Below are 27007 nucleotides of genomic sequence, written 5' to 3' on the forward strand. Positions count from 1 at the left end.
ACCATGGAGCGTCATTCCCCGCAACACCAGCCGTTTCGCCGGCCGCGCACACAGTTCGGAGGGTAAAAGTCGCAAAAGGAACTGCCGAGAAGGTAAATTCTGTAAGAATCACGAGGTGAATGGCTCGGAACAGGTCAAGCTGCTGAAATCTGGTCGGGTTGCAAGGAGGATGAATGTGAGGGATCACCTGCATGGCCCGCACACGATCCGCGCGTCGCGCGTTTCGCGGTTTCCCTTTCCAGCTGCTTTCTTGTACTTTCACCCGCGCCCGCCGCCATGCCTCGCACTCGATCAACCGCGCCTGCTCCTGCGTCTGCAGAGAAGCTCAAAGCTGAGCAGGAAAAGACATTGACACCTGCCGAAAGGCCCAGCAAGACCTTTGTCCTGCCGTCTTCCACAAGTGCCAATGCGCGTTTGCTCTCCCTTCCCAATCCCCAGTCGGGCGAACTCACGCGCTACTTCTTCTGCCCAGAGCGCGGTATCTTTGAATTTACAATAGTCGCATCGCCTCCATCATCGGCTCGCAGTATTCTATTCACCCCTCGTACGCGTCCAGCGACGATTGCGCCGGAAAATGAAGAAACTGCCACTCCGACAACGTCAATTGCGAAGAAGGCAGAATTGCTCGTTGCAACACCAATCGATTCGATATTCTTCCTGATCTCTCTCTTTGCTGCCACCTCAAAGTCAGGTCAATCGCTTTTCCAGCCGCTAGACGACATTATCGACTCGAACGACGACCTACCACTGCACCTGCGCAATGTTCTCTACGACGACAAATTTCGTGAAACCCTTCTTGCACGCGCAGAGGCTATCTGCGACACAGTCGAGGCGGGCGATGAGAAAATGCTACGCTTTAGTGAGGCAAAGCTTTTAAAGGAATTGGTTGCAAAGGCAGAACGGATGGCAACACAAGGACTACCGGCCAGTTTGGAAGAGCGTTTCGTCCGCCAGCCATTGGCCCCGCCGCTTATGTCTGTGAAACGGGAAGATGCCTTGACTGGGCAGCTCCCTGGTGATGAAACTGCAAGTTCCAAGTCCGAAAGCCAGGGTTCTCCATCTACGGTGACTACAACAGCCACGCCATCTGTATCGACCCCTGTAGGGGAATCTACACCGGCTCCTCAGCCTCCAACGGACAATGCCACTTCGGACCACATCTACCATGTGCAGCGAGTCTCCACAGCATTGACTTTCATCAAGGACTCATACCTGCCCAAGTCATTGTGCTCTCGGATTGACGAGATGCTCGCATCCACAGAAAGTCCTTTGGACTTCAAACCATTGACGGACCGCCTCGAGCAAATTTCCCATCTCCGTGCCGAAGCTTTGGCATCACGGACAATGTCAGACTTCAGTCGCAAGCGTGGCCTGGATGACGAAGAGGTCGAGGCCCGTGCTGAGAAGAAGCGTAAGAAGGAGGATGAGGAGAAGAAGGGCAAGGCCGCGGAATCCCGTGGCGTTCGTGACTTGAAGAAGGTCAACACGACCGGCATGAAGAAGATGAGCGACTTCTTTGGGAAAGCTGCGGCAAAGTAGACGTGAGCTGGTTGTGGCGGGTCCATGTCCAGAATCACTAGCTGTGCAATGCAGCAACAAAGCGCTACTTCCTTGGATATATGCTATAGCAGTATCCAAGGTTGCAATATAATGACAGTCCGACAACCGCAACTGTTTATACATCTTTTGCAAACCTTGGCGCTTTCCAAGCGCTCCTTGTCGTGGCTAATTCAGCGACACGACACCATGCAAGGTTGAAGCAGTTGGATCCCTTTTTTTCCTATCTAGCGCCCAATGCCGCAGGGACTCTAATTGGGCATCCTCAAACTACGGTCTCATCGCGGACTGTTACACGGGTAATCTACTGGGAAGTGGTTCATGAAATGGCAGCTGACATTGCCTGGGGAATATGAATTCGAAATAATTTTAAGACTCCTTTTATCTGCAAGCCAACGCAAGTAGGTTGGAAATAGATTGAGCAATTCAAAGCGCAACCCCGTCGATAGCCGCTCCAGCGATCCTAAATACACATGATTAGCTTTGAATTTAAATAGCTTCGTAGGAAGGTAAACTTACACGAACGAGCCGTTGGACGGCTTGCTAATGACCATAGCCTGCTCCAGCTTCTCGGCGCTGATGTCGGGGAACTTCTTGAGGTAGTACTCATCGCGCAGAGCAGTCGTCACAGCCTCGACCTTGCCCTGGGGCAGCATGTGCACAGTGCAACCACCCCAACCAGCACCAGTCAAGCGGCTACCCCATGTACCCGCGCGACGGGCAATGGCACAGATATCATCCACCTCAGGCGCACTGCACTCGTAGGAGGAATAGCAGGACTCCTGGGACTCGTTCAGCAGCTGGCCGAGGTAGTGAATGCGCTTCTTATCCAGCTTTGATGCGTTTGCAAGGCAAGCCTTGAAGTCGAGTACCCGACGGGCCTCCTTGAAGCAGTGCAGCGCACGCTGGCGCAGCTTGAATCGCTCCGCCTGAACTGGGAACGCGGAGAGGAACTTGGACTCGAGCTCGGGAACAGAGATACCGAGCAGCTGGGCCATCTCCTCGCGAGTGTAGCCCTCCTCCTTCGTGAAGAGATCCTGGGTGGCCTGGATGACGGAGTCGATCTGGTATTCCAGGGGGTCGCCGAGACGGCCTTCCTTGGTCATCAGTTTGTTTTGGAAGTTGCGCAAGCTGTAGCCGAGGGAGCTGTTGTCCTTGGGGAGGGTGAGATCATAGGTCTTGGCTAGGATGACGGCGGCGAGTGTGCACTCAGCGACACGAAGGTTGTAGTGGCGGGGCGCGGTATCGGCCTTGTTGGAGGTGACGAAGCTCTGGGCCATGAGGAAGGTGATCTCGTCATCGGCAGCTGGGATGGGGACGTGCTCGGCGTTAAATGCGGGGAAGAATTGGGTGTAAAGCAGATAGCCGCGCTTGGAGAAGATGGAAGCAGCTTGATCCATACTAGAGAGGTGTAGCCTTTGTTAGATTATGTTTTCTCGATCCAATTGAAGTAGATGTGATGCAATGGGTTCTATACTTACCCGCCAGAGTACACGCCGACGGCGCGCTCGGAAACTACGGCCAGATCCAGCAGATCCTGCTTGGAGACGTTGTGGTTGTTGGCCTTCATGACGGCCAAGGCACTGGCGCAGACAAAAGCCGCGCTGCTCGAGATGCCACCACCCGGGGGCACATTTCCGTCGACGAGGATCTCCATGCTAGCGGGAATCAGGGAGCCATCCGCCTTCTCCTTGCGCAGGAACTTGAGTGCACCGAGGAGACCGGCTTTGAAGTAGTTGATCCACTCGTGCTTCTTGGGGTCGATCTCGATGTCCGAATCATGGGGCACGGAGAACTCGCGCGCAGGAAATTTCTCGGGGTTAACGTTGGCGATCTTGACGGTGGCTCGGGAGGCAGTGGCAGGGACGACCTTGACGGCCATGATCACGTCGACGCTGACGGCGGTGGGCAGGACGTCGTAGAGGGAGTAGTCGATGTGCTCGCCGATGATGTTAACGCGGCCGGGGCTGCGGGCGACGAAATCCGGACGGTGGGTGTACTGCTTGTTGAACTGCTGGATGAGGGCGTTCCATCGCTGCTGGTGCTCCGGTGCAACCGAGTTCACGGAGTCATCACCGGTGGCATAGACTTCCGCGATGGAATCCGTTTCCGGGACCAGCTCCTGCGGGGTTGACATGGCGGGGGAGGGGCTTTGTTATGTTTTGCTTTTATGTGTGTGTGGGGGGGGGGAGCAAAAGCAAAGAGAAGGAAGAAAAAGAGAGGAAGAGGAGGACGGGGGTGGAAGAGAGAGGCAGAATGGGTGGATGGGAAAATAATGGGGTAGAGCTCGCGGGATGAAGGCAGCCGATCCCCCCGTGTCAACTCCCCGGAGAAATACGCATTTGGTGGGGGGAGGGTTTCATCCCCGGTGTCCCGTTGCAGAGTGGCTGCGGGGGCTTGGACCCCTAGCAGTTGAGCTCTTTCTGGATACCATTGGCCATGTTAGATACTCAGGTACCAAGTGCGCTCGTCATTGCTCGCTGGAGAATCGGGTCCATTGTTCTATTGTTTCCGGCGACGTGATGTGGGTGGCGCCCACAATGGCAGGCGTTCTATTGGCAAGTCCGTTCCAAATGGGGAACAATTACTTAACTACGAGCAGTCAGTAGTAATTATCCTGTTGGCTGCTTCGATATCTGTGATCTATACGAATACGAATACACCAGTAAATAACTTCCACAGAGATCCAGGGTAAGACAGCCACTGATATATGTATACGCTAATTTAATGGATGTATACTCCGGAAAGACGTCGCACGGTGTCTGAGCCCAGCGACCGGCCCGAATTACAAGCCCCGCCCGGCTTTCCGTTCAGATCGGGATTGCAGGTGGACTCGGAAAAAGAAAGCAAAATCCCATGCCCGTCAGATCGGCTAAAGTCGATCGGCAAAGAGCGGGCAATTGAAGACCCGAGACCCGCATCCCACGCCTGCAAATACTACGCTCGTGGCTTTAAGTAACGAGGGATTGTACCTCCATCATGCCATTTTGGAGCGCCCGAGGCCGTATTTTTAATGATATTAATAAACTCGAATTCATGTACTACTGTAGTACTTGCCCTTGTACATACTTTATCTAAGTTAGAGTAAGGTATGATTGTATAAAGATCTGATGCGGCTAATTGCAAATCTGGCGGGCCACACAGCTGGGCTTGGTCGCCTCAGGCAGCCTCTGGCCTTACCAGCTGCCGAAGATTGGTGTCACGTGCCGCGAAAACGCAGCACACGTGACATCGCCGAGGTCGGAGGGCGGAGGCACCGCGGACCAATGGCCGGCGCCGAAATTTGAGTCAGAGCAGTTGGTTTGGGTTTAAGGCGATTTTCGTCCCCAGGAAGATTCACGGCAAGCGCAATTATCATTTCTCTACCCTCGCGGTACCTCTCTACTCACTCCCCGGGCTGTCGTCGGTCATGATGATGCCTCTCAGACCTTCAAAAAGCGCCTGGCGCTCCGTGCACCTCCAAAGGCAGCTGGCCTCTGCTCGTCGACCTTTCTCGACTTCGTTCGTGGCATCGGCTGCTTCGCCCCACCGCTCTCCTCCCCAGAAGCGGACGCAGAGCACTGCTACCGCGACTTCGTGAGTCTTCGATTGAGCAGCAATGCCTTGTTAATACTCTAACACGCCCCATCCAGCGGCTCCAGACCCGTGCCCAGTCCGGCCTTCAACCAAGAACCTCACCGCAATGAGATCTCGCCTCTGCACAACCGCCAGCTCCCTGAGCTCGATGACTCGTAAGTGCCTCTTTCGACGACGAGCTTCCATGATCACGGGACAATACAAGCTCTTATGCCAGGCCTAGATGAAGGCTAACGTGACATAGTATGGTTGGGATGAGTGGTGGTGAAATCTTCCACGAGATGATGCTCCGCCTGGGCGTGAAGCATGTCTGTAAGTGACCTTTTATATCCTGTGAATCGGACATCTCAATAGTTGGATTCCTGGCTCATACTTGATTGCTTGTTCTAGTTGGTTACCCCGGTGGTGCCATTCTCCCCGTCTTCGATGCCATCTACAACTCGAAACACTTCGACTTCATCCTCCCCAAGCACGAGCAAGGTGCCGGCCACATGGCCCAGGGTTATGCCCGTGCTTCCGGCAAGCCCGGTGTCGTCCTCGTTACCTCCGGTCCTGGAGCCACCAACACCATTACCCCCATGCAGGATGCCATGTCCGATGGTACTCCCATGGTCGTCTTCTGCGGTCAGGTCGTGACAAGCGCCATTGGAACCGATTCTTTCCAGGAGGCCGATGTCATTGGTATCTCCCGTGCCTGCACCAAGTGGAACGTCATGGTCAAGTCCGTGGGTGAGCTGCCTCGCCGCATCCAGGAGGCTTTCGAGATTGCTACCAGCGGCCGTCCTGGTCCTGTCCTTGTCGATCTGCCCAAGGATGTTACCGCCAGTATCCTCCGGAACCCGATCCCCATGCACAGCACCATTCCTTCCCTCCCCAGTGCTGCCACCATGGCCGCCCGCGAGCTGAGCAGGAAATCCCTGGAGGCCACCATCAGCCGTGTCGCCCGCCTGGTGAACGTCGCTGAGAAGCCTGTTCTCTACGTTGGTCAGGGTCTCCTCGCCCGTCCCGACGGCCCCGAGATCCTAAAGGAGTTCGCCGATAAGGTGCAGATCCCCGTCACCACCACCCTGCAGGGTCTCGGTGGATTCGACGAGCTGGACCCCAAGGCTCTGCACATGCTTGGTATGCACGGCTCTGCCTACGCCAACATGGCTATGCAAGAGGCCGATCTGATCATTGCTGTCGGTGCTCGCTTCGATGACCGTGTCACTGGTAGCATTCCCAAGTTCGCTCCCCAGGCTAAGCAGGCCGCCGCTGAGGGCCGTGGAGGTATCGTCCACTTCGAGATTATGCCCAAGAACATCAACAAGGTCGTTCAGGCCACCGAGGCCGTGGAGGGTGACTGCGCTGAGAACCTCCGCCTCCTTCTGCCTCAGGTCGCCCCTGTGACTGAGCGCAAGGAGTGGTTCGACCAGATCAATGACTGGAAGGCTCGCTTCCCTCTGTCGCTGTATGAGCACCAGGTCGCTGAAGGTCCCATCAAGCCGCAGACCGTCATTGAGACCCTGAGCAACCTCACTGCTCACATGAAGGAAAAGACCATCATCACCACTGGTGTCGGTCAGCACCAGATGTGGGCTGCCCAGCACTTCCGCTGGCGCCAGCCTCGCACCATGATCACCTCCGGTGGTCTTGGTACCATGGGTTACGGTCTGCCCTCTGCCATCGGCGCCAAGGTCGCCCGACCCGACTGCCTGGTTATCGACATTGATGGCGATGCTTCTTTCAACATGACACTGACTGAGCTCTCCACCGCTGCTCAGTTCGGTATCGGTGTTAAGGTTCTCCTGCTCAACAACGAGGAGCAGGGTATGGTCACCCAATGGCAGAATCTGTTCTACGAGGACCGTTACTCCCACACTCACCAGCAAAATCCCGACTTCGTCCCTCTTGCCCGCTCCATGCGTGTCGCTGCCGAGCGCGTCTCCCGCACCTCCGACCTTGAGGCGAAGCTGAAGTGGCTCATCGAGCAGGACGGCCCTGCCCTTCTGGAGGTTATCACCGACCGCAAGGTTCCCGTCCTGCCCATGGTCCCCGCTGGCCACGGTCTCCATGAGTTCCTTGTCTACGATGAGGGTAAGCAACATCCAACATCTCACAGTACTAGACTTGATCACTAACTTTTCAACAGCTAAGGAGAAGGACCGCAAGGATCTGATGCGCAAGCGCAATGTCGACTTCCAGGTGAACCACCGCGATTGAATGAGCGAGGCGAAGTGGTATCCTAGCCGCACCATGCCGGATGCCTGTCCATCTTGACCGTCACTTATTTTTACCGTTGATATCCATGGCGTTTTCTTGGCGGGTTCACCAAAAGCGATAGGAAATGATTTGAGCTCGGAAATCCTTCCACAAGAAATATGAGAAAGAATCCATCGCACTTGCAAGGCAGTATGGCAAAAGTTCCGCAGCATCTGTGGCCGACGCTCGGGTCCTGTTTCCACTTACACTTTTTTGTTTCCTGATATGGTTCTGCTCTCTGCTTCCCCGGGGCTGCCCTATTGAGGAATTTTAACAGAACATGCATTGTGGTTTTTTGTGTCACACTTTCGGGGCTAATTCTTCATCCATGCCGCCGTTTTCCCACTGTGTGTATATAATGTTCATGTATTCGAAATTTACATTGATGTTGGGGAAGAACCATCATATTCTACTAGTAGCTCTGGCGTAGGACTTGAAGTAGTCAACTATTTACGCGGTCATATGGCTCGTCCCTCTGTTACGACTGTTCAGATCAATACCCTTCGTATATATGGCCTCGAGAATATATTTATTTCTTTAGCGTCCTGTGAAGGGCCAACCTGCAAATGTACATCGGCCTTCATCATAAAGCCATCATTGGGCACAATGGCCATTCGTTCACGATCGGCGAATGTGGTGGAGCGGTTCAGTTGTCTGTGTGTCCGGATTGTGGGAAGCGTGTTGATGGACAAGGGGATGATGCATCGAACCGGCGGGGCGTGACTCAAGCGACCAACATTGAAGCAGACTTGCAAATATTGAATCGTGGACGGAGAAAAATGGGAAGCTGGCTGCACTTTCTGCTCGATATTCTCAAGTTCGTATCCCCTTTGTGGTAGAACTCTGTAGATCCAGAATGCGAAAGGGGTGGGTGGGTGGATGTTTGGGGATGCGGTAGGTAGGATAAGCTTATTTGCAAGGTGACAATTCAAGGTCAGGGGCCGATATGAAAGCATAAAACTCTGTGTGAGCATTCGTAGGTCATCTATGGACGTCTCCGCTAATTTGGTGGCAAGGCACTCAAGTGTAACAGTTCTTTACGCTGTTCTCTCAGGTATTTCAGTCTACTTCATTGCCCACCCGTCCCCTGTGCTCGTAGTCGCCTCATCGGCCCGCTTTCTCGATTCTACCCTCGGACTGCGGAAATTTTTCCAGTTTGTCCTTGAGATACTAGCGAGCTTGCTGTTGATACTAGTTTATTCCTAGAATCAACGCCGTGCACAGTGCGACCGCGGCTACCTCGAAGGGGAATTGCGGTTTGAAAGTAGACTGTGGCCGCAGTATGTCATAGCGAACAGCTTCAATTCATAATTGCCTCCGAAGTGCGGACTGCGATAAGGTGCCTCCTCGCCAGCCGTCGTGCGGTGTCACGTTGAAGCGTGGAGGTGGACGGGGAAAGGCGGCCAAGTGACGTTGGGGTCGTTCGTGCCACCCCGTCCATTCCACCTTCCTCCCAACTTCTGCCCATCTGCCAACTCCGCCGCTCTGCCACCTCCCACCCTTTCCGCTTTTTTTATGAATTGCGCTGCCGAACAAACGTGCTGAAGCGCTTTCGGCTCGATAGCTTCGTAATTGCTCGCGCACGCTCGCGCACGTGTTGACCGTCGACAGCAGCTCCCCCGTCACACTCCACGATGTCCAGCCCACCGCCGGTCGCCGAGGACCAAACCCGCCTCCTCGAGGAGGCATTGCTGGTCGTGAGGCAACAGTCAGCTTCGATGCGCAAATGCCTAGAAACTCCCGGCAAGCTCATGGATGCGCTCAAGTGCGGGTAAGCTGTCCCGTATCCTCCCCCAAGGCAGCGACTCCGGATCGCTGCGCATTGACGAATCTCCGCGTGCTAACTGTTTTGTCCCTTGCTACAGATCCACCCTAGTTTCCGAATTGCGAACGCCCAGTCTCGGTCCGAAGCAGTATTATGAGCTGTACATGGCCGTTTTCGATGCGCTACGACACTTGTCCGTTTACCTCAAGGAAAACCACCCAGTCAACCACCTCGCGGACCTCTACGAACTCGTACAGTATGCCGGCAATATCGTCCCTCGTATGTACCTGATGGTCACAGTCGGAACCGTCTACATGTCGGTGCAAGATGCGCCAGTCAAGGAAATCATGAAAGACATGATGGAGATGAGCCGAGGTGTCCAGCATCCGATTCGCGGCCTCTTCCTGCGGTACTACTTGACCGGACAAGCGAGAGATTACCTTCCGACAGGCACCGGTGATGGTCCGGAGGGGAACCTTAAAGATTCAATTAATTTCGTCTTGACCAATTTCGTCGAAATGAATAAGCTCTGGGTTCGATTGCAGCATCAAGGTCCTTCGAGAGAGCGGGAACGTCGAATTCAAGAGAGACGCGAGCTAGAGCTACTTGTCGGTAGCAACATCGTTCGACTCAGTCAGCTGGTTGATCTCGAAACATACAAGACGGGTATTCTGCAAGCGCTTCTGGAACAGGTCGTGCAATGCCGGGACATTCTGGCGCAAGAATATCTTCTGGAAGGTATGACCACATCCTGCCTTTTTGCATCTCACACACCTCCTAACTTCCTCGCTAGTGATCACCAAGGTCTTTCCAGATGAATTCCATCTCCACACTCTCGATGAGCTACTGTCCGCTATTGCCCGCCTTCACCCCCATGTTGATCTGAAGAAGATAGTCATTGGATTGATGGACCGTTTGTCGACATACGCGACAAAGGATGCCGAGACCAGCGCGGAACCAGAAGTTCAAAAACAGAGTGAAGAAGAGGCAGTCGCCCGTCTGTTGCATAAACTCGAAATCGACAAAGAAACGAAGCGCAACGAATCTAGCAGTGCGGCCACAGTAGAGCCAGCCCCAGAAAACGGTAGTGAGACACCGATCAAGAATGAAGAGTCGTCTGAGCCAGTGAAGGAGCAAGACGAGAAAGTGAACGAGACAGACAAGAAACCCGAGGTTCCCGCGGAATTCAGGCTGTACGATATTTTCTACGAGCAGGTTGTCAATCTGATCAAGACACGGGCATTGCCTATTCAAGACACCATGGCGCTGCTGGTGTCTCTCGTCAACCTCGCGCTCAACATCTACCCAGGCCGGCTAGAGTATGTCGACCAGGTTCTTGATTTTGCAACTCAAAAGACGGCTGAATACACCGATCATGCCGATTTACATTCCGCTCCGACGCAGCAGCACATCCTCCACCTTCTCAATGCTCCGCTACGCGCTTATGTTTCTATCTTCACTGCCTTGGCTTTGCCACACTATCTGCCACTTTTGACATCACAATCTTATCCTACCCGGAGATCTATCGCTGGCGAGATCATTCGGAGTCTCTTGAAGAACAAGATCTTCATAACCACTACCGAAAACCTGGACCGGGTGTTGCAAGTTGCGCGGGTCTTGATCAAGGAAGGTGTGCAGCAATCTACTGGATACCCGGGAGCACAATCCCAACGACGAGGAGGAGAAACCGACGAAACTATCGAGGAGCAAGGGTGGCTTGCACGATTGGTGCATCTAATCCAAGCACCGGATAATGACACACAGCTCAAAGTGAGATTGGCGCAGGCATCATTTTCCTCGATAAGTTATATGGCTAACATTTCTTCAATAGCTTCTGCAAGCGACGCGTAAAGCGTACGGCGACGGAAACGAACGCATTCGATACACTACCCCTGCAATTGTCACGGCCTCGATTCGTTTGGCCCGCAAACTCAAGTCGCGTGAACACTACGATGATAACTGGCAATCACAATCTTCGGTGCTCTATCGATTTATGCACCAGTGCGTCAACAATCTCTACCAGCGTGTGAACCCTGGATGTGCGGATCTATCTCTTCGCTTGTTTGTGATGTGCGGCGAAGTCGCAGATCAAACGGGCTTCGAAGAAGTCAGTTACGAGTTTTTCGCTCAGGCATTCACTATCTATGAGGATTCCATCAGCGACTCTCGTGCCCAGTTCCAGGCTGTTTGCGTTCTGGCCGGTGCCCTGCAAGGTACCCGTGGCTTCTGCAAAGAAAACTACGACACCTTGATCACCAAAACCGCGCTTCACGGAAGCAAGCTCCTCAAGAAGCCTGATCAGTGTCGCGCAGTTTACCTTGCAAGCCACCTATGGTGGGTGGTTGAGAACCCCCAGCGCGAGGAAGAAGATGCCAGTAATGTAAGCCGCCCCTGTCCCTCATGGTTCGTTCTTGTTTTACTAACAATATCCCAGCTCTACCGTGACGGAAAACGTGTTCTCGAATGTCTCCAGCGAGCTCTTCGTGTTGCCGACGCCTGCATGGATAATGCCGTTTCTGTCGAGCTGTTTGTCGAGATCCTCAATCGTTACGTCTACTACTTCGACCAGCAGAACGAAAGCGTTACTACGAAGTACCTCAACGGTCTCATCGAGCTCATTCACTCCAACCTGCAAACCAGCGAGGACGATCCGAATCCAAATCTCGAGGGACCCAAGCGTCATTTCGAGCGTACGCTGGCATACATCCGGTCCCGAGAATACGAAGGTGTCGTGACCGAGCGGCAATAAAGCCATTGATGCACTTTTGGTCTCCGAAATGAGACGTCTGGGAGGACTTTGGGATTTAAGTCAGTGTTACGTTTCCTGTCTTGGCCCACCATGGTGCCTGATACTTTGTTCTTATGCGTTGCGAGCTAGTATTAACGGTGCTCTATCGCATGGTAAGCCCTTCCTTCGGTAAGTTGGTTCCCAGTTACCTTGGTGAAACTCTCCTACGTCTCCTTATATCGTTTCCTGTCTCGTCCGCTATTTTCTTTTCTGGAAGCCGGCCTCTGCTACAGTGCCTTGATCTTTTCGTTTTGAGTAAATATATAAGTGTACCGTGTACTATTGTCTCTGGATAACACCCATACCCTTCAACGTTATTTGACGCTTCACTGTGTTAGTTTGCAATCAATACATGTTGTCGCTTCACCTTGCTATCGTACTACTGATACCGCAGTGCATCAATGTGTGAGTAAGCGTAGTAGAGAGAGACCAAGACTGCGTCGGCTCTTGCTGGAAGGATTTCATAGCTCTGCCACAGGCAATCAAAATGCACCAGTTTAGCTGGGGTTTTCGAGCCAAATGTCTTGGAAAAGGCAACAATGTGGAATACAGTCTTGAGGGGTATCTACGATTCGATTCTATTGTTCACAACAGCCCCCATGCACTGTGGTTGGGTCAAGAAAAGAGACGAAGAAAATCTTCGACCATACCATTGAATCAAGGATGACGGAGAGGGAGATTGTCCCAGCTCCACGGATATCACTGCATTGTGCAGAAAGGCCAGTAAACAAAAAGATCATACCATACAAAACAACAAGCCTGGGATACCCCAGTCCAAGTCAACTCGACTTGAGCCCATACAGAAGGGAATAATCGATCACAAGAAACCCGTAACAGTAGAAGAGGAAAATATCAGATACTCAGACATGTGGATGAGAGACGTTAACCCGTGACGCTTCGATTTAAACCAAGAAATCAGACAGAGGAAGAAAAGGGCATTTCAGGAGTCATTTCCAAAGAGGCGCGTGAGAAGGTAGATTACTGAGAGTTTGCATCTCAGAACCGGATTTATGATGACGAGAGCCGCGTGATGATCATTGCAGGACTACGAGGTCCCGCCGTACAGCCCGGTTGGAGGCGAAGAGTACTGTCGAAAAACAGACGGCGTGCCGAACCCGCCAAAAGCAGCAGGATTGCTATTGCCCGGGATAGGGCTGCCGATATCACCCGGCACGATGCTACCTCGGTGACCAGGCATGGCACTGTTGGTATCCGGCTCAAACTTAACATGCCGACCATGTTCATCTTCTTTGATAAAGAACGATCCGCCGCCATTTTGTGGGCTACCTTCGGTGTCGCAGATGTCAAGCATCTCGCTCAGAGAAATAGCGGGTTCGTTAGAAGAACGCAGCTGCTCAACCTGATTCAGGACGAGGTTCACATTATGATAGCCACCGGAGCCGGGCCGCGGGCTGAGCGTGTTCAGATGCTTGCACGCTTGGATCACAAGAAGACGAATCGTAACGGGTCGGGTCGTGTGCATCCGGTGGTTTCCACTGGCACCGAAAGCGTTATGGGGCCAATCACCTCCTTTTAAATCGTTAGCGCTTGTCCTTTTCTCAATTCAGGAGGTTGTTACTTACCGGACCCCATTCCCCAGGTGGAAGCACCGGGGAAGGGAGAACCGAACGGTGCAGGTGCAGGTGGACCCCAGTTTGGATCCCCAGCCTGGAAAGGTGGATGTTTGACTGGGTTTGGTTGGGTCAACACTGAAGAAGGGAAATATTGAAAATACCTCGGGAACGGAGACTCACCTGCTGACTCCGCAAATAAAGATGAGCCTTGGAAACTTGCCCTTGTTGGCGGTGGGAATTGTCCAGGAGCAGAAGCACCGGGCAACGACTGCGATAGCTTTGACGAATACGGATCATCTATGTCATCGAGAAGCGCACTGCTTCCCAGCTGCGTACTCAAATGGTCAACATCCCGCCGAGACGACATCTGCCGACCTTCTTGTTGGTCCTGTGCAGTGCTTGGGGGGCCTTTTATCGGACTCGGTCGTGAGATTGGGAATGGTTGCCCTGCGGACTCTAATGGAGAGCGCTCGAACGATCCAGATGGCTGTCTGGAGTGAGACTTTGCTAGACCAGCTTGTTGCATTGGGAATGCACCAGGGACACCGGGCATGCCCGGCACTCCATGGGGCCCCGGGAAGGGTAGCCCATGTCCAATATCAGGCGGAAATCCCCGACCTGGATGCAATGGGCGCACTCCATTAATTCCAGGGGGAGCTGGGATCCCGCCCGGACCGTTGAAGCCACGGGAGTTTATCATCCCTGAGTTTGGAGAGTACATCTGCAATTCAGGGGGAATTGGTCGACCCCCAATTCCTGGATAGCCAGAAGGGTTAGTGCGACTCAAAGGAGACAATGGAGCAGACGGTTGGGGGTGGTGCAAGAACGGCTGCTGGTGAGGTCCAGGTCTCGCGCCCAACCCTGGGGCTCCCGAATACGATTGAGCCAAAGAGCGAGGTGAGACAGAGGGCTGCAAAGGGACATCCGAGGAGGCTGCCTGAGAATGGGGAGATGAAGTGTGAGAGCCATGCTGGGATGATTGGCGCGGCTTGACAGGCGTGGAGGCTTTGGGGACAGCAGGAGATGCCATGGAGTGATGAGGCGATTGGTGAGGGCCGGGAGCAGCTTGTGACTGAAGAGATGGAGCAAGAGGGACGGCAGCAGCGTGTCCAGCTCTCGCTTGGGTCTGAGCCTTTCCCACTCGGTCTCTCACTTCTTGTTCCATTCTAGCAGCATTCTCGCGATCCTTTTTGGCCTGTTCCTCACTCCTGCGCTGCTGCTCCTCCTTTGCTTTTTTCTCCTGGACCTCACGCTCGCGTTCCTCTTTCTCCTTGCGCTTAGCTTCTTCGCGCCGTTTCTTCTCCTCTTTTTGCTCACGTTGCTTGCGTTCAGCCTGGGCCTGTCGTTCTCGGTCCTCTTTCAGGCGCCGTTGTTTCTCAGCTTCCTTCCGGGCACGCTCTTCCTCCTGGGCCTTGCGTTCAGCTTCACGCTTCTTCCGTTGTTCCTCACGCTTCAAACGCTGCTCTTCCTGCTTCTTTTCCTGCGCGGCCTTTGCTGCAGCCTCTTCAGCTGCTTTTTCGGCATCTCGACGGGCTTTCTCTTCTTCCTTCGCTTGCTTCTGCAAACGCTTCTTGTCTTTCTTTTTCTGTGCCTCTCGTGCCTTCTTAGCATTCCGCTGTTCGTTCCTTGTTTCTTCTTCCAACAGCTCTTCGATGAGTTGTTTCTGGCGTTGTTCGGCAACTTTCTCTCGGTATGCGGTCATAACTCGTTGTTCGAACATCCGAGCCGCAAAGATTTGGAACATTCGGCGCCCTTCCTGCATCCTCTGCTCTTCCGTCATGGAATCCTGTGCAAGAAGTAAGCATCGTGCATGGAGAGATAGTCCTTTTGATGCATATTGCTTTGCTGGAGTTGTCCATATTTCCCGAAAAAGTCTCACGAAACGACTCACCATCTCATCCGCATCAAATTCCTCTTCTTCGTCTTGGCTATCATAATCTTCGTCCTCTTCTTCATCATAGTCCTCGTCGTCGAGAGGGCCATGGTTATGACCGGCATGGAACGATTGGTGAGCGGCAGCTATGTTGTACTGGGTATCTTCTTCTCGTTGCATTCGACGCTCGGCGAGTTGCTCCATCATATCAATGAAGTGTTTGCCGTCGTTTTTGAGAAGATCATCAGCCACGGTCAGAATGCCATCTGAACCCCAATTGTTAAAACAATGACTTTCGCATAAATAAGTGGATTCGCGCAAACCTTTCACCGTTAAACTATTCCCAAAGGCGAAAAAGTCGGGAGGAGCAGGATGAGGCTCTTCGTCGTCAAATTCCTCATCACTGTAAAGCTCATCATCATCCTCCTCGTCGTGCTCTTCTTCACCATCATCGTAATCATCTTCTGGGTCCTCATGATCCTCAGGCAATTCTCGAATTCGGTCTCGGGAGGAATAAGACTGACCATGGGCATGGGTGTGTTCACCGTTTGATCGTAGAGGTGGTTGGTAGAGTCGAGGCGCAGGGATGATGGGGGCACCTTCTTCAAAGGAATCCTGATTGTTGTGCGCGTATTGTTCGAGCTCTTCGTAATACGCATCGTACAAAATCTCCAGTTCCTCCTCAATCGCAGTCCGCTTTCGGCCGCAGATAGTGCAGCTGCACGAATGCCTTTGTTGTTCTTTCATCTTTTTCAGAACGGCATCTTTTTCGACTTTGACCAGTTGACGACGTTCATCCTCGCCTAATTCAAACCAGAAAGCGCGAATGTTTTCGCGCTCTACCAGAGACGATTGATTCCAGATGCTGCTCTCTTTGGCAGACTTGGCAGGGAAACGAGTGGGAAAGGAGAGAGAGTGCGGTGGTGGAGGATGTGAGAAGGTGGCGGAGGGAGTAGAAATAGGAGTTGAGCTGCCATCGGCAATCGTGTGCGAGCCAGAGCGGCCCTTCTTGTTCCTCTTTTTTTCTTCGATCTCCCAGTCGTGGGATGGTCGTCAGGCCCATTCGACAGCGACAGGTGAAGCGGTGCCCCTAGCTCTTCATTCCTACCCACATCACCCGGTCTATGGTGATTCAAGTCCGCACTCTCATGATCGCCGATGTCATCAGGCAAATGTCGGTCATCCACTGGGTCCATCGGGTCTCCGGAGGCGTGAGGATCAGCGTGGTCGGCAGCTAGGCGAGCAGCTTGTTTCTGTCGGCGCTTTTGCTTCTTGCGATTTACCACGGGGGCTGATCCCGACGTAGGATCAACAGTCGAATGGCTCAAGGGTCCCCGCGCATCACCTTCGGTCGATGGGGTAAGAACAGCCGATGGATGCGCCGCCATGGTGGATAGGGAACTTGAAGCAACTGCCTCGGCAGCAGAACTGTTTCCGGCCAGCGCAGGGCTATCGGTTAGAGAACAAAGTCAGGTCACGGAGGGGGAAGGGTGAGTGGGGGACAAAAGGTGGACGGGCAAAGCGGAGTGCGGGAGGGCGAAAGAACCTACCAACAAAGCTCCGGTCAATCCAATGCAAGGATCAACTCACCAAAGGGGGAGCCTCCGATTGGAAAAGAAGTAGCTGGAAGCTGTCCTCTCGGTCAGTCGAGAAAGGCGCGCCGGAGTAAATGGGAGGGGTTCCGCCGTCGGTGTCAAAGGAGGGGGGTCGAATGGTAAGAATCCCGGCGGGTCACGACGTGTTCGCTCGGAAACGAAGCCGGGGCGCAGGAGACCCGCGGAGGAAGGAGGTCAGTCGGTCAAAGCCAAGACCGGCGAGAATGCGTAGCTCAAAAAGCGCGGGTCGTCGGAGGTGCTCGATCGTAAGGCGGGTGATGAAATGGGAAGCGATGGGCTTTCCTGCCTTCTGGCTGGTTGTCGTGCCGCCGCAACGGGATAGCCGCCGCAAGCGAGCCAGTGCCTGAGGAGTTAGGCACCGTTGGCAGATATGGCCCGATTCTGCCAGGGCGTTGCTGCTACGCGGGCCTCCCGTGGATTACGCAGGCTAGAAAGGCCTTCTATGGGAATAATCTCGTCGTATGCTACTCCAGCTCCGTGCCAGCTTGTTGTCAGACGCCGCGCACATACGGTACGATCCATGACGGATCACGTGATTTGATGTGTCAACCTACCGCCTGCCCCAAGGGATGTCCTCTCGACGGCTCGGCGGTATTTCACGTGATCTATATACATGGAGCCTCAGCCACAGGGAGCTGCTCAGCCACGCCGCCAGCTTTGCGCTGTGAGACACGTTCAAGCGCTGCTCCGTCCGCTAATTAAAAATAACTCTCATCATCCGCACAGATTTTTCCCAATCAGAAGGCACAGACGGAGTAGCTGCCGAGTGTGTCAATTAAGCCCGTAATTATCCAGGACCCTTCGCTGTCTTTCTCCGGGGCCTTTAAATCTCCTGGCTGTCATCCTCCTGCTTACTCCGTAGTCGCATTCTCTTCTCCTCCAGCTGTAGTCTGGCATTTCCCCTCCCCATATCTACCGCTGCCAGTCATCATCTGCACGCCTTCTCTTGCCTCTTCCCACAACCCATCCGGTGGATCTCGGATCATCGCAAAGGATCGCACCTCGGCCAATTCAGCGACCCCATCCCTCCTGTCTCCTCCCTACGAGTACTCCGGACGACCTTTCAACCCCGAGCCGACCGCCTTGGGGACCCCCAACAACCTGCGTCACTGCTGTGCTTCAGCCCACCCCCCCTCTTGTAACCCCCCTGTCATCTATTGGACGGAGACCTTCGTGCAGGGCTGGACTTTGCCTACCCCTGCTTGCTTCCGTGTTCGCGCGGCCATCAGCTCGCGACTCTCGACTCGCCTCGGACTCGATCCCACCCGATTCCAAAGACAACCTCGTTGGCGCCTTCGCCCTCGTCTCCTTCCCTATTAGCTCTTGCTGTGTGTCCACCATGGCTCAGCAACAGAACGATGACAATGTGATGCGGAGGTACGCGCGGCCACTACCCTTCTTTCCTGCAACCTCATACCCCTCATACCCAATTGTCGCAGAGCAAATCAACCCTTCCGGGCCATGGCTACTGTCGCGGCCGTGATCATCACGGGCGCTGCTACTCCCGGCAAGATTGAGAGCCTGTCTAGATTGTCGGCGTCGACTAGTTCACTACACTTCAATGGATTGCTAATCTAGGTTTCCTCGGTGTAGGAAACTAGTTATCATTGGAGACGGTGCCTGTGGAAAGACCAGTCTGCTGAGTGTCTTTACTCTCGGCTACTTTCCTACTGTGAGTAACCGATTGCCCACCCATTCCTCTGCGGTTCTTACTGACCTGATTTGCCATTATAGCACTATGTTAGTTGATCGATGACTACGCTATGCCTCTCATCCGCTTCTAACTATCAATCGCTAGGTGCCAACGGTGTTTGAAAACTATGTCACAGATTGCCGGGTCGACGGCCGTTCAGTGCAGTTGGCTCTCTGGGATACAGCCGGACAAGAAGACTACGAGCGATTGCGACCACTGGCATACTCGAAAGCACACGTGCTTCTCATTGGCTTCTCGGTGGACACGCCCGATTCCCTAGAGAATGTCAAGAATAAGGTTGGTCGACTGACGAACCGAGGGTCAATCTGTTCTAGCCACTTACTTCCTCCTTAGTGGATTGACGAAGCAAATGAACGGTGTCCCGGTGTTCCAATCATCCTTGTCGGTCTGAAGAAAGATCTCCGCGAAGATCCTCTCGCCATCGAAGAAATGCGGAAGAAGTCGCTCAAGTTCGTGACAACAAAAGAAGGCAACGATACGGGATCCCAGATCGGTGCCCGGAAATATCTCGAGTGCTCGTCATTGACCGGCGAGGGCGTCGACGACGTCTTCGAGGCAGCCACTCGAGCCGCCCTGCTTACCTTTGACAAGCGGAAAAGCTCCTGCTGCGTGGTGCTATGACGACGTATTGTGATGATAAGAACATGCCTCATTGCGAATGTTTTCTCCAGCCCAGCGTTCGGTTGTCCCTCTTCGAATTCTTCGGTGGACTCATTTCGACTCAAATTCCAGCTTGTCGCTGTCTATCGGTGTCTTCATTGTATCATGCATCATTGGCGTTTGGGAGGATTTTGTTCAATTGCTCGTCTTTGGAGCCGGGTACAATGTTAGCCTGTTTTTTTCCTTTTGTTCCTTCGTTGTTTTTTGGCTACTCTGGCCGTGTCTATTCTCGGAGTACATTCATCTCTTTCTTTCTCGTCATTCCTTTCTTTACAATTTTCATGCTCGTGCAACCTCCGGATGTCCAGGTCTTGCCGCTGTTCCCCGAAGTGCATGGGACTGATCGTTGCCGAAGTGTTTCTCTTCATCAACTATAGTTCCTGTCGCCTCCGTACCTTTTACATTGCGATTGTTACTTTTTGTTGTTATGGTTTCATAATGCAACATTCATTCCGCCTTAGCAATTCTCAATTAGACAGTTCTTGTGAATGAAGCGATCAGGTGCAATTGAATTTCGGTGCAAATCATAGAAATTGAACAGGGCTCCTTTCAAAAACAATGTATCGCTGTATAGGGTACAGCAACGGGCCTTCAAATCGCGCATCCATCACATGCAGTGTACGGACGGTGTATTCAAAAGGGTCACCCTACAGTGTGGTGGTGCCTTCCAGTGCTAGTCGGGTGCGTGATGTATCACATATGGTTTGGACGAGATATTCCTCAACGCCAATCGGTGTGAATGCTTCGCAATGTTTATTCAGAAAACATATTCTTCGCAAAAAATTCCCTTGCCAAAGGCTGGAGCGCCCTAAAATGAACGTAGAAATGGGGGTAGAGAATAGCTGTATCTCAATACACTAATGTACTATCAAGAAAGAAAGGAAGGATCATGCATATATATTACACAGCGCCAAATGATACAAAATACCTGCAACTGATCACCCAGCGGTAAAATCTACCATATTAAACTCAACCGGATTTCAAGTTCTCCCCATTATTTCTTCTCGGGGCGCTTCCACTCATGATTCCACCCCTCGGCGGGCGGGTAATCAGTTTGCATGCGGCCATACTCGATAGGGAACAGGTCATTGAAGATGCCTTTCTTGTTCATCGATTTGCGGAACAGTCTGCCTCCATCGCCGGCGCCGGTTCGTAGCTCTTCGCATGCAGACTGCATAGCCTGGTACTGGCGCTCCAGTTCAAGTTCTTGCTGGCGACGCTGCTTCGCCTGGAACAATTGCCACGCGCGGTGGATAGTCCAGTGACGTAGGTAGCGGTTTCGTGAGAATCGGAGGGGACGAGGCGTGAGAGGATGGTGGAGGAAGTAGCGAATGAGGGCTAAATGAATTGGTTAATCCTGATGGTAGTTCTGGGAGGTAGCACGCTGGAAGGCTCGTGGATTGAGTGCTGGGAGGACAATTGGGAATAATTCGTCCTCGGTTGCAAAGGAAAAACATACTGATTCGCTTGTCAACCGTAGGGCCCTTGCCCTTCCGCTTCGCCAGCGAGCTTGTAGACGAGAATGGGGCTGTTTGTTGCACGGCTGCGGTGATCGGACCGGTTGGTGAAGGTCGTCTGGTCAGGGCCTCGTGGCATACCTGGCCAACCGTGGGGCGCGATGGGGCCAAAGACACAGGGATACGAAAAACATTCGCGAGGGACGCGAGAGCCGGTGATAAAGACCGCATTATGGATATAAGATGATTGCCAGTGACGCGGAAGTTGCCAGTACGGGGTGGAAAATCTGCCTGGGCCGGTTATATAATCTGACCGCCTTTGTTTTAGCCGCGCGCTTAGCTGCCAGTAGCGGCAGAACATCTCAAAAATAGGAATGAGAACGAGTCATCTACGGTATTCAAGGAATTTTTCCATTATGATGAACATGATTATGGCTTGGATCGGTTTCACTGCAATATTTGTATGCCGTATCCGATATTTACACCTCGAATCTCATAATGGCTCGCATGTTGGACATGATCCTATCATAAGTACAAGGTAAAGACACTTCGTCCCTTCTCAAGGGAGTCAACAGTTAAAAGTTTATCGGTCGGGAAAAACCAAGAGAATCTCGAAATGTCCAGCGGTATGTTGATTGGGTCGTAAAGGGCATCAAATGTCGAAAACATGCGCATGAATGGCATCCTGCCAAAATCGTCGCACCTCAAAACGCCTTTGAATGCACGCAGTGAACAAAACCGAAAACCGAAGAGAAGTAATTTAAAGTTTCTTGACCACCTCGGCACATGGCGAGAATCTACCTCTTTCCGGTGGTATGCTTCCTTGTCCGGTCATAATTCAAGACCTTGCGACGTCGATGTGTCTGGGCCAATTTCCATCGACAGTACAGCACAAGTGCATCTTTGAGCATCACGAACACGCATCCTCCCACAACGCTGCGTCCCCAACGAGTTTGGAGCAGTCCGGGGCGGCTGCGTTCCAAGGCCGAAGAAGGAGTAGTCCATGTTTTGGGGAGCATGTATTTCAGAAGGCCTCCCATCGATGCCGAGATGGCCGGGAACACAAGCGCGCCGAGGACGATGTCGGCGAGATTTCCCGTGTCGTGGATAATATCATTTTGTCGTCTTCCAATATCGAGCCCCTGTCCGTTTTGTCCGCCATTCTGGCCTTGTGCCTGTCCATCCTGGGCGGCTTCGTCAGCGCCACCATGGTTCTCTACGGCAGGAAGAGCTGGAGCTTCAGGCAGCTCATCATCGTTGCCCATTCCTACCTGCAATTCAAGATCGATTTCCATCAGTATCTGGCCGTTCCCATTGTCCCCAAACCGACCCAGTCCCTCCGCCTGGTCCTGTTGTTGTACCTCGTCCATAATCTCCTCCGCAGCTCGAGGTTGCACCTCCGCAATCCATTTCCTCTCCAGGCCACCAAACAGGCGGTCATAAAGAGCACCATAGAAGCTCTTCACGTAGGGCAGGGCGGCGAATGTCATGGCAGGCGTTGGAGGCCAAAGATCGAAGTCAGGCTCCTGGCCTGGATTGTGTGCTGCGAAGAAAAGAACTGGGATGGCGGGGAGAAGACCCTCGGCATAACGAGTGCGCGAGAATATCAATACCAGCGGGATGAGAGGTAGACCGAGGTTCATTCCAGGATTCCATGCGCCATCAATGCTGTCCTCGAGGATTTGCTTGGCTTCTTCAGAGCCGAAAACAAGGTACATCGAGTAGGCCCCATGTGCGCAACACCCAGCCCAGACAGTGCCAGCCACAGTGAACACCATGCCGGGGAGAACTAAGCGCCCGGCCACTCTTTCAACCAAGCGCAGAGTATCAACGATGTAGCTTCGCGGTCGTGTGACGATGATCTCTGTTTTGCACTGGGGGCAGACCATTTTTGCGCCAGTACCGTTTCGTCGGCGCGATCGGGGGTTCTCCATATCGGCGAGCCAGTCGAGGAGACATGCCTCATGCGCAGTTAATGCGCAAGGACAGGGAGATCTCCATTCGGAATTTAGCGCCGATTCCTCCGTCTCGTCGGTATAGCAGATCCAGCACTTTCGGGGTTCGTCCTGGTTGGGGTCAACGGGATTTGGTCGACCGAGGCATTTGTCGGTCACATCCATCCCGGCGTCTGGAGTCGGGGTGCCTTTGTTGAGAAAGACAGTCTCGGAATCATCTATCGGTTCTGCCTGGGAAGCTGCGTTTGCGAAAGTGGAACCAGAGTCGGGGTTGGCAGCTGTGGCGCCATCGGACGATCTCGTCCTCCCAGCGGGAGAGAATCCGGGGAGGGACTCCATGGTGGAGACGGGGACGAGGCGACACTCGGAGAGCAAGAAAAAGAGATGATATGTGGGAAAGAGATCGGGGGGCGCTCAGGAGGAGATGGGGTTCAGCATCTTCCAAGTGGGGGAGCCATTAAAGATAATGACGAAGCAGCAGGGACATCCTCACTGGAACAGGAAAGCTCCGCTCTAAAGGTGGAGAGAGCGCCTTAAAAGGAACTTCGGCTGTGACCCGCGGCTGTCACAGCAGTCACGTGCTGGTCACGTCAGAATAACCGGTTGGCGCGTGCTGGCCGTTTCCATTTATTTGAACTACGAAATTCCCCGATCAGCAGGCCCTAACATGTTTAGAGGTAGTTTGGAGAGATATGCACGCAATCGCGATGGCAGGAGAGTACTAATTGTGAGAGAGGACCCTCCAATAGCCCACTGTTGGGACTTGAGAACCATGGGAGACACATTTTGCCGCTTGATATGAATTCTCGAAGATCACTATTCTGCCAAATCCAGCACACCGGACTCAGCTCAGCCATGATCATCTGAAGTCTGGAATTTGGAGTCCGAGGAGGATTCTTTAAGAAACCCAGTCGGTTCCGGAAACACCCTTGCCATCACTCTACGGCACCTTATATTCGGCTCTGTCAACTGACTCCCCTGAATATATAAGATGGCGGGCACTTACCGCGCTATATGTAGGACGTTGGGTCAGATCCGGGGCCTTCAATTGAGGCTTATGGGCATGTGTGCATAGACAGATCCACCGGACTTTTCGAGGTGGGGTCCTGTGTACAGCGGATCTCTTGATCCATTGTTTTAATGCCTATTAAGGTTAAGGAAGTAGGAGATCGCTTAAAGTCAAACATCCAGTATTTATTGCAAATATTATCTCGCCTGGATTCGCGGGCGAAAATCTATGCAGTTCTTGCACTTTCCAAGAGGGTTCTTGGGACTCTTTTTCTCCAGTTATCATGTCTCTACTGTGCGATGATTAGAATTCCTTGGTCAAAAGGCATCGTAAGATATGCGCTACGGTCGTTAACGACACACCTCGACCGGTTTCATCTTTGATTTCTACGTAGTCGGTGAATCGATAAACACATCACTTCATTCCGTTACTTATTCCATATATTGAACATTATCCTACACTTTTCGGGTTTGGCATCACACTATGTCATCATTTAAGGCCTGCGTGTACTACCCACTGTTAAGGGAAGAGACTGACTATGCCAATCACCGACTGAATTACCGTATTGACTGCTTAGTACGATTTTTGCAGAGGTAAGTTCATGTTAGAATATTGACTATTCAGTTGTTGGTGATACGTGTACTTAGTAAGGTTCATACAATGACATCGCGGTACGTCATCGCAAGGGCGGTCCAAGAGAACACACCGGATACTTGCCTACCCCAGAAACCTGCTTGTGACGATAATTCCACTGCACAGTTTGGCTTGACTCCAGAGCGCTTATATTTACGACTCTATTTCCCAAATATTTTGGTTTTATATTCAATTCTCTACCACGCCTACAAAGATGACTTCTCTACTCCGGCTTCAACCGCGACTGCGGACCTCGGCCTCCCTTACGTCCCTCAGTCGCTCTGCTTTCATCTATCATCCTCGTACCTATTCGCAGGGCTCTTCGGTGACGCGAGAAGGAGATAAGAATAAGGAGCAGAACTCTTCGAACACTCAGAGCGTTTACACTCCCAACCACCCGATCCCGTCCAACAAAGCGGAACCGACTCTTCGGGATGGCCTTCAATCACCTATTGCCGATTATGAAGGAAATCTTCGCGAGGATCTGCCAAAAGATGTGAAGGAACACAATGAAGATATGGAGCATCGCTACGATCGGCCCTATAATCGCGTCGATGACGAGGGAAATGTCAAAGAATCTTGGAAGCGGGACTAAATCAAACGATTGAAAATCTTTCATTCATACAGTACTCGTCGCTTGCATCGTGGTGTTTATGAAATCATCGTGCTTGAATTGTTTAGGCGTTTCGCTGGGCCTGTGTCATTATGCCTTCATATTGCTAAAATCCGATCTGCATCATGTCACATACGAGTACATTATATATAGACTAAATATGCTATATCACATACTGTGGAACTTTCGGAAGACCTAGAAGCTCCATGAAATACACTATATTAAAACAGCAACACTCCACATTGTGAACGGCTCAGGAACCGTACTACCATGAGATTCACACAAATAACGCTGAAACTGCATCCACGGGGCACAATTAAATCCGAATCACAAAAATACGAGACCTTGCTCCTTCCGGGAGACTCGAAAGGAGGATCATGATACGAATGGACCAAAAAAATTATGACAAGAGTGGGATTCGAACCCACGCCCCTTTCGAGACACGGAAATCTGTTAAGATCTCTGAGGAACAGGTTGACCTGAACCGTGCGCCTTGGACCGCTCGGCCATCTTGCCAATTGAATGAAAATTTTGCTCTTTTAGTGCTCCATAAGAGATTTCAAAAGTGTGGTCACGTGTTTCCCAAGAGACCCACAATGGCCTCTTATTATGTACTCATATTCAAAAATTATTATGAACCCCGGTGCTTTATTAGTACCGACTGGGTATTATCAGAAATACGAGTATTCCTCTGTCAACTTTGCCCAGTAATTCAAACGCTGGTAAGCAGGCTGATTGCACCCCTCACTCGTCTTATCCGTATTTGCCTGAGGATAGCGAAGAATGCCATACCTGCCGATTGCAGCGAACGAGAAGAGGCGGCCAACGTCATATGAAAGAAGTGAGAAAGAATACATGAATATAGCCATGAATAAAAGCATGCGACTTTAGTTCAATATTAAGGCTTTCGGTAACAGCCCTTTCACTTGCATTCATGGAGCCTTGGAGGATTCTACACTTATCCAGGACGTTCAGAATATCTTCATTCGTTATATTAGATAAAATATATCACAAAGGCTTCTACAGAAATAGCTGTTTGGTAGAATTTGTAATTTTAGGGATGGGTACCTACAACAATCCCAATCTCGCGATGAGGGATATATCAGCCATATAGACGAGACGAAGGGCTTGGCGAATATTGAAATCTGACATCCGGGTATTCAGTAGAATTTTTGCACGGATTTCTTGATCAATCAGTTTTCTGCTTGAAAGCTCAAGGGGTGGCTTAGTCGGTCGTGTCATCTTTGTACCTTTCTATGTTGGTTGATTTTGGCAAGCCATGGCCCCTTCGAGTTGACGTTCATCAAGTTATTCATTCAGACCTCATTCACCTGTGTTCTACATATCTGATATTCGGTCTGGTCCATTCCAAGGATCTTGTTTGTCCTAGCTCTCTTGGACGATCAAAAGAGCCGCGGTTGCAAGATCTAAACCATCCAACCTTGAACTTCAGTACATATATTACCGGATATCCTGCAACTTCAGGCGGCAGAAAAGGTACATGCACCATGCCAATTCGTATCTACCCTTTATTCACAAACCCTCAACGCAGCATCATGAAAAAAAAATTTAAAATAAAGTAATATGATATTAAATTTTTTAACTTTTTTTTAGGGGGAGAAGTCCTTAGGAACCTTTCGGTGCCACTCCACAAGGTGTATACATACTCACTTACAGGACCCCATGTCGGTCATTCACAATTTGATCTATTGCCCAATATGAAAAGGCGCACATCGACGGTTAGTCAGGTAAAAATTTACCTCGGGCTTGCCTCGTAGAATGTTACCAAGTAGGAAGTCCAGCTAAATCCCCACAGCTACCAGTATAAATATAATCGATCTACTTAAGATCGGGAGCTCAAGGTTTCGGACGGTACCGAGATAGTGTGGTCGCGAGACGAAGAACTCACACCCATATACGTGCGTCCACATGGGTCAACAGTCAGTAAATATAGCCAGCTGGGTATGATCTTGCAA

The 27007-nt window shown here is 52.0% G+C and overlaps 9 protein-coding genes across 9 annotated transcripts; 5 read left to right on the forward strand and 4 right to left on the reverse strand.

The window, feature by feature from the left end:
* Positions 1-276: 276 nt before the first annotated feature.
* Positions 277-1539, forward strand: N7532_004604 (uncharacterized protein; the record flags this gene model as incomplete). Its single annotated transcript, XM_056617098.1, has 1 exon — positions 277-1539. The coding sequence occupies one exon, from the start codon at positions 277-279 to the stop codon at positions 1537-1539; it is 1263 nt and encodes a 420-aa protein (XP_056477455.1).
* A 444-nt stretch (positions 1540-1983) lies between these two features.
* N7532_004605 (uncharacterized protein) lies at positions 1984-3694 on the reverse strand (the record flags this gene model as incomplete). Its single annotated transcript, XM_056617099.1, has 3 exons — positions 1984-2020; positions 2077-2958; positions 3039-3694. 3 exons carry the CDS (start codon positions 3692-3694, stop codon positions 1984-1986), a joined length of 1575 nt encoding a protein of 524 aa, XP_056477456.1.
* Positions 3695-4966: 1272 nt separating this feature from the next.
* Positions 4967-7335, forward strand: N7532_004606 (acetolactate synthase catalytic subunit; the record flags this gene model as incomplete). The annotated part of the gene is made up of 5 exons (XM_056617100.1): positions 4967-5133; positions 5190-5288; positions 5378-5445; positions 5524-7209; positions 7265-7335. 5 exons carry the CDS (start codon positions 4967-4969, stop codon positions 7333-7335), a joined length of 2091 nt encoding a protein of 696 aa, XP_056477457.1.
* Positions 7336-9008: 1673 nt separating this feature from the next.
* Positions 9009-11888, forward strand: N7532_004607 (vacuolar protein sorting-associated protein 35; the record flags this gene model as incomplete). Its single annotated transcript, XM_056617101.1, has 5 exons — positions 9009-9145; positions 9240-9877; positions 9933-10909; positions 10971-11519; positions 11574-11888. The coding sequence occupies 5 exons, from the start codon at positions 9009-9011 to the stop codon at positions 11886-11888; spliced, it is 2616 nt and encodes an 871-aa protein (XP_056477458.1).
* A 1084-nt stretch (positions 11889-12972) lies between these two features.
* On the reverse strand, positions 12973-16762 carry N7532_004608 (uncharacterized protein; the record flags this gene model as incomplete). The annotated part of the gene is made up of 6 exons (XM_056617102.1): positions 12973-13457; positions 13511-13615; positions 13682-15287; positions 15393-15640; positions 15698-16399; positions 16483-16762. 6 exons carry the CDS (start codon positions 16760-16762, stop codon positions 12973-12975), a joined length of 3426 nt encoding a protein of 1141 aa, XP_056477459.1.
* A 1567-nt stretch (positions 16763-18329) lies between these two features.
* On the forward strand, positions 18330-19325 carry rho2 (uncharacterized protein; the record flags this gene model as incomplete). The annotated part of the gene is made up of 5 exons (XM_056617103.1): positions 18330-18367; positions 18584-18662; positions 18725-18730; positions 18789-18980; positions 19038-19325. The coding sequence occupies 5 exons, from the start codon at positions 18330-18332 to the stop codon at positions 19323-19325; spliced, it is 603 nt and encodes a 200-aa protein (XP_056477460.1).
* A 1033-nt stretch (positions 19326-20358) lies between these two features.
* Positions 20359-21052, reverse strand: N7532_004610 (mitochondrial 54S ribosomal protein mL40; the record flags this gene model as incomplete). Its single annotated transcript, XM_056617104.1, has 2 exons — positions 20359-20702; positions 20824-21052. The coding sequence occupies 2 exons, from the start codon at positions 21050-21052 to the stop codon at positions 20359-20361; spliced, it is 573 nt and encodes a 190-aa protein (XP_056477461.1).
* Positions 21053-21618: 566 nt separating this feature from the next.
* Positions 21619-23115, reverse strand: N7532_004611 (RING finger domain protein; the record flags this gene model as incomplete). The annotated part of the gene is made up of 1 exon (XM_056617105.1): positions 21619-23115. The coding sequence occupies one exon, from the start codon at positions 23113-23115 to the stop codon at positions 21619-21621; it is 1497 nt and encodes a 498-aa protein (XP_056477462.1).
* Positions 23116-24632: 1517 nt separating this feature from the next.
* N7532_004612 (uncharacterized protein) lies at positions 24633-25013 on the forward strand (the record flags this gene model as incomplete). Its single annotated transcript, XM_056617106.1, has 1 exon — positions 24633-25013. One exon carries the CDS (start codon positions 24633-24635, stop codon positions 25011-25013), a length of 381 nt encoding a protein of 126 aa, XP_056477463.1.
* Between the last annotated feature and the right edge of the window lie 1994 nt (positions 25014-27007).

Source organism: Penicillium argentinense (assembly GCF_028826775.1).
Source record: "Penicillium argentinense strain IBT 30761 chromosome Unknown utg000004l_segment0_segment0, whole genome shotgun sequence".
Classification (NCBI taxonomy): domain Eukaryota; kingdom Fungi; phylum Ascomycota; class Eurotiomycetes; order Eurotiales; family Aspergillaceae; genus Penicillium; species Penicillium argentinense.